The 8788-nt window shown below is 38.4% G+C and overlaps 1 protein-coding gene across 1 annotated transcript in view; it reads left to right on the top strand.

Annotated features, from left to right (window-relative positions):
- Positions 1-3500, top strand: part of LOC109205778 (mitochondrial inner membrane protease ATP23) — a 9842-nt gene extending 6342 nt beyond the window's left edge. The window contains exon 6 of the mRNA XM_019368526.1: positions 3078-3500. Coding sequence (XP_019224071.1) covers positions 3078-3212 — 135 coding nt within the window. The 3' untranslated portion in view covers positions 3213-3500. The remainder of the gene's footprint in view (positions 1-3077) is intronic.
- The last annotated feature ends 5288 nt before the right edge of the window (positions 3501-8788 follow it).

The raw sequence follows: 8788 nt of genomic DNA, 5'->3' as shown, positions 1-8788 counted from the left end.
CACCCTGCAGTTTCTTAATAATCCACCCGTACCATTATAATTTAGGTTTGTTTTACCCCTCCTATTAAATCCTCCATCCCAGCCCTAAAAATTCACGTGGCAGGCCGTCATTGAACGAAAAGACCCGCCACATCTTTAATGAATAACCCACCCGACCCAACTACTTTAGGTGAGTGCGTTTTTCGAAAAAATAGAGATTTTTGCCCAAAAAAGAATTTTTGGTCATTCAGGTAATAGTTTCAGCCATTTTTCCAAGTCATTTCTTCTTCTTCACATGGGGAATCCTTATTCATAACCCAGATTTATCTACAAATGCCACTATCTCTCTGCCAGTACCTTCCCTGCCATTTTACAAGCTTCCATCGCTACCTTCACCTCGTATACATCACCATCCTTTCGCTACAACTCCCCCCCCACCCCCCAAAAAAAAAGAGACCATCTTCCTCACCGTCCCCTTCATTTTCCACAACAACAAGGTTCATAGACCACCTCTTTTATTCATAACTTTTCATTTGTTACATCTTTTTGTAGTCAATCTGTTGTTGAGAAGACTGTTATAGTTGCTCCTCTAGATAGCTTTAGTTCTGCATCAATCAGTAACCTTGATGATTGCAGGTTCTGTGTTTGGCCTAGGCTGGCTAGATATAAACATTTTTTTTTACTGGATATAAATTGAACATGTAATACCGAGAGGATACCATTTTTTAACACTATAAACACACTCCCAGTAACCTTGGTGGATTGCTTGAAGCAAAAAAAAGAAGAAGAAATTTGTGGAATGAAATATTTTAATGGTGAATCTTTCTGGAGGAAAGGAGGAAAAAATGGAAGAAGAATAGGGGAGGAAGAAGGGTAACTTTCTTTTGTTAGCTCTTGAGTACTGTGTTTCAATGGTGGAAAGAGATGGTTGGGTTCTTTTTGGGGAAAAAGAATACATGAAGGAGAGGACGTAATTGTTTCTTTTAGTCGAGGGGGTTGGGGTAAGTAGTTGGGCCGGGTGGGTTATCCATTAAAGATGGAGCGGGTCTTTTTGTTTAATGACGGCCTGCCATTGAAGGCTAAGATGGAGGATTTAACGGGTGAGGGGTAAAATAAAACCTAATGTATAACAACATGGGTGGATTTATTAAGAAACTTAAACACCGGGGGTGGGGTGGGGGGTCGGAGGTTTAAGCCTTACTGACAACGTATTCATTCTCAAAGAAAGAAAATATGGCCCTTTTCCGAAAATTTTAACCATATTGTGCACCTACATTCTCTCAAGTCTTTAGTGTTAATTTGTGAAAGTTGGATTTCATAAAGGGAAAAACGCCATTATTACCCCTGCACTATTGTAAATAGTACACGTAACCCTAACGGATGGCCAATGTGGCAGCTGATCCTCTCCATTTTTTCCATGTCAACTGCCAAGTCACCTAATTTACTCAATTAAAAGAAAAATTATAACATGAGTAGGAATGCAGATAGCGAAATTAAACCAGAATCTAATATGACTGGGATAATACTCATATGTATTAAACAATGTAAAGTTTAGTACTCCATATCTCATTATTGCTTTGTTGGGTGTTGATAGCTTACGGTAGAAGGAGGCCCTTCAATCGGTTAGTCTAGCACAGAGTCATTGGAGTCTGTGCTTTTATTGGTGAAGATATGGTGTTTGTGAAAATGGTTAAATGGAGAGATTTTTTGTTAAGTGTTTTCAGTGAGAATTGGTTTTTTCATTGGAAGGAAGGTCATAAAAAAATGGTGTATTTCAATGGAGAGGATGGTGATTGAGGTAGAAAGCTATGAAAGCGAGCTGAACAGCTATGGGGCGAATTCAGTGTATTCGTATTGTGCAGTGTGTTTGTGTGTGTGTGAGTGAAGAATTGAGTGAATTTCTTGCATAGTGTGTGTGAATTGGTATTAACCTCCAAGATCTAAACCTTTTGTGGTCAAATTAAACCATGTTTCATGGATCTAAACTTACTATTGGGTTTCACTAGGAGATAGGGAAGCTTTTGGTTCGGACTTTACATAGAAGTTAAGATAAAGAAAAGTTAAGCAACAGGAATCTGAATTCTGCTTGTTTCCTACCGAAATCGAGTGAAAAAATAAAAATTGAAGCTTGAAACGGAAAGAATAACACTGATGTTTATAGATTTGAAAAAAAAATAACCATTAAAGGATTTGTAAGAATGCTTAAGCTGAAGTTAAGCAAAGTGTTTGCTGAAATTTGTTGAGAATATTAATGTTGAGAAGTTATGGTTGCAACTTGAGTCAGTTTGATGAAAACTTGGCCTAATTTGGATTTGAAAAATTTAAAGCAAAGACGAAGAACTCATGGAAGAAGAAGAAGTAGGGAGCCCGAAGGGGGTGGGGTTGGGGGGATATGTTTTAATTTTTTTTTTAATTGAGTAAATAAGCGACTTGGCAGCTGACATGGAAAAAATTGAGTGGGTCAGCTGCCACATTGGCCATCCGTTAGGGTTAGGGGCATTTCCATCAGGTTTGTTAACAATAGGGTGAATTTTGGACGTAAAGTGAAACTAAGGACAAATGTGTACTATTTACAATAGTATAGGGGTAATAATGGCCTTTTTCCCTTTCATAAACTCCGAATCTAAGAAGTTCTCTTTTCCAAAACAGATCCTCTCAGAAATATTAAACACGCAATTGTTTTCCGAAAACCTAAAACTGATTTGCCCAAGAAATTTTTAACGAAGTTATCCAAATGCCTGGCACTTCGTACTGGATTCACTTTTAAAAAAGATTCATGACATATGAGATAGTACGCATCTTTCTTAATCTTTGACACCATGCGCCTTAAGAATACTGTATGTAATGATAGAAGGGAAAAGAACTTGACAATCCTGTAAAATCTCAAGCTATTCTTCTACTTCATGGAAGACAAAATTGAATTGGAAAGCGGGATTGTTAAGATTGCCTCTATATATCACCTTATATTGATCTTTCAGTAAATGGACTGTCTCCCTATATCACTTTATCCTTCCGTGTGTGTATGTCAAGTTGTCAACAAGTTGCTTAATAGTTGATTAGTTTCTAAATTTTTCCCTTCTGCACTTGGCCCTATGAAGGAATGTGTGAGGCGAAGAGTGATGAAATCGATGGCGGGTAACCCATATTGTTCGGAGTCAGCCAGTAGGGATGCCATGGAAGCTGTCTGGGATGTTTGTTACAATGATACTAAGCCATTTGACAGAGCCCCTTGAAACACGAAGATAACTGGTAGCTTCTCAGAGGTAACCTAGGTGAGGTCTTCTGCCAACCTGGATATGGTGATAACGCCATAACTGCATTATCACCACCTGAAGAAGATTGAAAAAATTGCTGTGTTCTTTTAATTTTGGTTAATTGTTTACCCTAAACAGAAGGCGCATATTTTTCAGTTATATCATTTTTGAGGCTTATTGACTGCCATTCTGTCCTGTGTGTAACGAGCATGGAAGCACTTAGTCTTACCAATTTATGATGTATAAAGTAAAATAATTTTTATACCATATCAGGTTTTGTAAAACTTACGGGGATTTTCTCCTCTTCTAGGAAATTTTCAATAATAAGTGACCTCCCCCCCCCCCCCCCCCCCCCCCTTCCTTCTTATTTTTGAACATCATTTAATCTATTGTTGAATATTATCTAATTGAAGTTTTATCAGAGCATAGGATTATTTTGTTGTATCTGGATTCTAGGGGGAGACAGGGGCGGATCTATAGCCCAGTGTGTGGGGCACGTGAACCCATGGTCTTTCCGCCAAATTAGGTATTTTATGTACTTATTTTTTAGAACTGATCAAATATAACCTGCTGGAACCCATGCTCCAAAAAGGTTAAATGACCCACTTGGTTGAATGCTAAGTTATTTACTTAGAGAAGTTGAGATCAATTCTCACTTAATACTTTTATTTTTTCCTTTTTATAGTGGTGCACCCCATGTTATAAAAATCCTAGATCCGCCTTTGGGGGGAGAGTTTTCTTGTCAAAATTCGAATTAATTTTACATTCTTCAACATCAGCTTAACATTGTCCCTTCTTTTTCTTTTCTTGACAATAACTTTGTAAAATAGAGAGAGATTTCTTATGGTGATTATTGCTTGCTGCTGAACTGGTGTGGTTGACATGTAACTGTTGTTGGTTTGTGTTTCCGTGAAAACTGTATATTGGTGTCACGAATATAGTCATGTTTACCACCACTGTAACCAACTTATATTGCTTAATATGATGCTTGTCATCTTTTTTCCATTTCTGGTTCATGGTTTCTATTGTTACGTTTAATTCGGGAGTTTGGCGGCTTTGTTTTTCTTTTTCAAACCTGTTGTGAATTGCTTTTCTTGAGCCGAGGGTCTATCGGAAACAAGCTCTCTACCTCCACAAGGTAGGGGTCAGGTCTGCCGTCTGCGTATGCATTACTCTCTTTAGATCCCACAATGTGAGACTATACTGGGTATGTTATTGTTGTTGTTATTATGGTAGTCTAAATCAGGAATTTTACGGGCAGTTACCCGAAACCCAATTTGATGATCGAGGATGAATTGTTTATCACACTCACAGCGATGTACTCTTGTGCACCTACGTCATTCGGCTCGAACTCTTTGTGATCAATAGGATCAAGGTTCTCTTAAGATTTCCCTTAGATCTATACACGTCTTTCACTCTGGACAGGAGAGCTAGTGGACAAGGGAAGGGACTGATAGAAGATGGTCAAGTTTGTATTATTTGTTTCCATGTCATATATCCAGGGGAGCTTTGGAGCAATGTTAAAGTTGTCTACGTGTGACTTATAAGTCATAGGTTCGAGGCGTGGAATCAGTCATTGATGCTTGCATGGGGATAGTGTAAGGAAACAAGATATGATATTCAATTGAACTGAAGGGTAACACTATATTATCCTCAATCCTTAGGAAAACAAGGAAGAAACAGTGAAACAAAAAATAGAAAAACAAAGAAAAGAGAGGTCCCAGATTGCTACAAGGTAGCTAATGAAATAAAAAAAAAGCAAACTTCATCCACACCTATTCTAATTGTTGTTGTTGCTATATATGCTATTCCTTGCCAAGCAATTCTTGTCCCTTCTCTAACGGCTTGACAGATAGAACATTNGTCTAGAGGGTGGAAGTGACTCAGGAGATTTGAATACATCATCATAGGATTGGAGGAGAAGGGATAAGTCTTGAGGATAATCAGGTGAAGAAGTGGTAGATGTAGAGCGGAGATCTAACTGCAGGAGATAAGAAATGGCATCAGTTTGTGAACAACGACGAAGGGTGGACATATTGATTTGGGTTGAGGAAGAAACAGGGTCACCTACCCAACAAATGCGTTGCCCAGAAATGTTCAACTCAAAGAGACAGTTGACATAGTCTGTAGTACTAGGACCTAGTGTGGCTAGCCAAACCACACCCAAAACAAGGTCAGACCCATGAAGATCAATGACAAAGAAATTAGTGGAAAAAGAAAAACCTTGAATAGTAATAGGAACATCATGTATCACTCCAAGACACGTCAATGCATGCCCATTTCCAACCACAACAGAAAATCTAGTAGATGGTTCAATAGCCAATTTAAGTTTCCTAGCAGCACGCGGATTGACAAAATTATGAGTGCTACCTCCATCAATGAGAATCTGAGCTGCAAGGCCTTTGATGTAGCCAGTCACGCGAATAGTGGAGGAGTCTAGTCCGCCAGACAAGGCGTGAAGACTGATGGTGAGAAGAGAGGGTGAGGCAGGTGATATATCAGGAGGAGGGGAATCAGATGGTGGTGGTAACAATTCCGATGGAGGATCCTCAAGGGCTTCGTCATCTGTTAGAAGAAGGAAAAGCTGGGGTGCAGAGGAGCAACGATGACCCTTGTGGTATTTTTCGTCACAATTGAAGAAAAAATTGAGCTCGCGTTTGCGTTGAACCTCCGCCGGTGTCAGTTTTTTAAAAGGGATGCGGCCAATTCCGGGAAGAGAGGCAGTCGGAGACTGAGAAGAAGGAGAGATTGACGGGGTTGATTTAGGGTTCCAAGTGGTTTGTTGTGGCAGGGAAAGAGGCTGTGGTTTAGAGGAAGAAGTGGGTCGGGTTGTTAGTTTGGGTTGGGCCAAATATTTCTGCTCTTGTAAAAAGGCCAACCCGATGGCCTCATTCAAGTCCATGGGGCGAAAGGAAAGCACATCAACCTTAATATCTGGTAGAAGCCCTGAAGTAAAGCAATGTTTCAACATCGGCGGTGACATCTCTGTCGTACGGTTAGCGAGCTTTTCAAAACGGGAGAGATAGTCATGAACGGAAGAAGTCATTTGCAATTTTGCAAGCAAACTCTCCGGTGATTCCAATGATTTTGCTCCAAAACGAGTCACAAAAGCTCTCATCAAGTGAGCCCAACCACATAACTGATGATTCCGGTACATCCATTGATACCAATCTCTGGCGTCGCCTTCAAGGAAGAATGAACATTGGTTGATGCGTTCTTCGTCGGAAACATTATAGTGGTCGAAATACTGACGGGCCTGGAAAATCCAACTCTCCGCAGCGTTACCGTCGCACTTTGGCAATTCAATGGCTCTGTCTCTGCGAGTGATTAGAGGGTTGTTGTTGTTCTGGTGGTTGAGTGACGTTAAAAACTGGTGTCTGTGGTGATGTATGTTGCTTATATCCAGTTTGTGGTTGCGGCGTCGATGATTGACCCAACACAGAGGAAGAAGGCCTAGCAGCGAGCGGCACCGGCGTCGGAGAAGGAGCTCTCTGAGAAGCCATGTGCGCAACAATCTCCTGAAGGGTATTGTGGATGGAGTCCAGAGCTTTGGTGTGAACAGCTGACTGCTCTTGGAGGTGTTTCACAGCTTCATCCAAAGATTTCAACCGAGTATTGTGTGCACCGTCACCCATTTGTAGAAGGAGGGTTAATGAAAGCACCAATGTAAGGAAACAAGATATGATATTCAATTGAACTGAAGGGTAACACTATATTATCCTCAATCCTTAGGAAAACAAGGAGAAACAGTGAACAAAAAAATGAAAAACAAGAAAAGAGAGGTCCCAGACTGCTACAAGGTAGCTAATGAAATAAAAAAAAAGCAAACTTCATCCACACCTATTCTAATTGTTGATGCTGCTATATATATGCTATTCCTTGCCAAGCAATTCTTGTCCCTTCTCTAACGGCTTGACAGATAGAACATTCCCTTTTGGATTGGGGACCACGTAGTGGTTCAAATGACTTGGCAAATGCCTCTCTCTAGTACTGCGTCTAGGTACTGTTGGAGTGTGCTGCTGATTCATTACATAGGATCTCTCAAACCTTAATTAAATGTTGCAAAAATAGCACGGGCTAGCCAGTTTTCGGATTGGTCATTCAACAATAGCCAGCATTTGTAAAGTCATTTAAAAATAGCCATTATTTTGCTATATCTCGGAAAGTTCCAGCATAATATACTGGAGATCGGTGCACCTGTGTATGAACTTCCAGCATATTATGCTGGATCGGTATATTATACTGGAATTCCAGTATATTATGTTGGAAGTCTAGTATATTATACTGGAAGTCTGGAACTCTAGTATAATATACTGGAGTTCCAGTATACTTATGCTGGAACTCCAGTATAATATTATGGAACTCTTGTATATTATGCTGGAGTTTTTTCCGAATTTTGAACAGTGTTTTCGTTCAGATTTATCTTTACATGAAAAATGGCTAAATTTCGATTATTTTGAAACTGTGGCTATTTTTGAATGATTACTTGTAAATCTGGCTATTTTTGAATTTCTCCCTTAAAAGTTTTAGGTTTGAAAATGAAAAAAAATAATATCATATTTATGGAAACTAATTACTCGGTGTATACCGTACGCTGAACATCGATATTATATAAAATAATATCATATTTATGGAAACTAATAACTAAATAGCTTCTTATAATATGGATATGACATGTGTTTAAGTGTATCTTTTACTCGAGGTTTATCGCTCGACAATCATTAATAATTATTTATTGCTCTCTCTGTCCTAATTTATGTAGTAAACCCTTTTTTAATCCATCTTTTATATATTTTGCATAATTAACTTTAAATTTCCTTTTTATACTTAGTGACATAATTTATAGCATATAAATATGGGATTTTTACCTTCCTATACCATATATGAAACCTTATTACCCTCAATGTTTAAGGTTTGAGTTAATTACATTTCAGCATACCAAATTACCATTTATATACCATAATAAATTTAGAGGTATAATTAATTGACAGTTTTTTACTCCTTAATTAAAGGTGTCCATATATCCACGTTTCTCTCTCCCCGTAATTCCCAAGATCTGACCAGCACTGTTTTCCCCCTCCCATTTCCTTCTCTTCTCCATTCCTTCTTCTTCTCAAAAAATACAGAGATGAGATCCATTTTTTATAATCAGATTTTTAGCCAAAGAGATTCAATATGAAACCCATTGTAAATCCCATACAATAATAACGCCAAATACTGGCGGTGGCTGTGGCCAACACCAATTTGGTACATATACAACCCTGAAGATTTCATTAAGGAGTAGTCATGGGCCTTTGACAAGGATGAAGATGGAATAAGATAGGTTGGTTTATTTGTAGTTTTTTTTTTGTGAAATTTTATAGATGAAGAGAAAATTTTGTAGTCAACATATTTTTTCAACATAGATTATAGTTTAACTGTAGTATAAATGTGGTAATTTTATAGATACCCTTAAAAACAATACAACTTTATACAATACTTAAACTGATTTATAGTTTATTTGTAGAAATTTTGTAAGATAAAGTAGAAAATTTTGTAAGTCAATATTTTTTTAC

This window comes from Nicotiana attenuata, unplaced genomic scaffold, assembly GCF_001879085.1.
Source record: "Nicotiana attenuata strain UT unplaced genomic scaffold, NIATTr2, whole genome shotgun sequence".
Taxonomy (NCBI): Eukaryota; Viridiplantae; Streptophyta; class Magnoliopsida; order Solanales; family Solanaceae; genus Nicotiana; species Nicotiana attenuata.
Note: the sequence above shows the minus strand (reverse complement) of the source record. Positions and strands in the feature narration are given on the sequence as shown.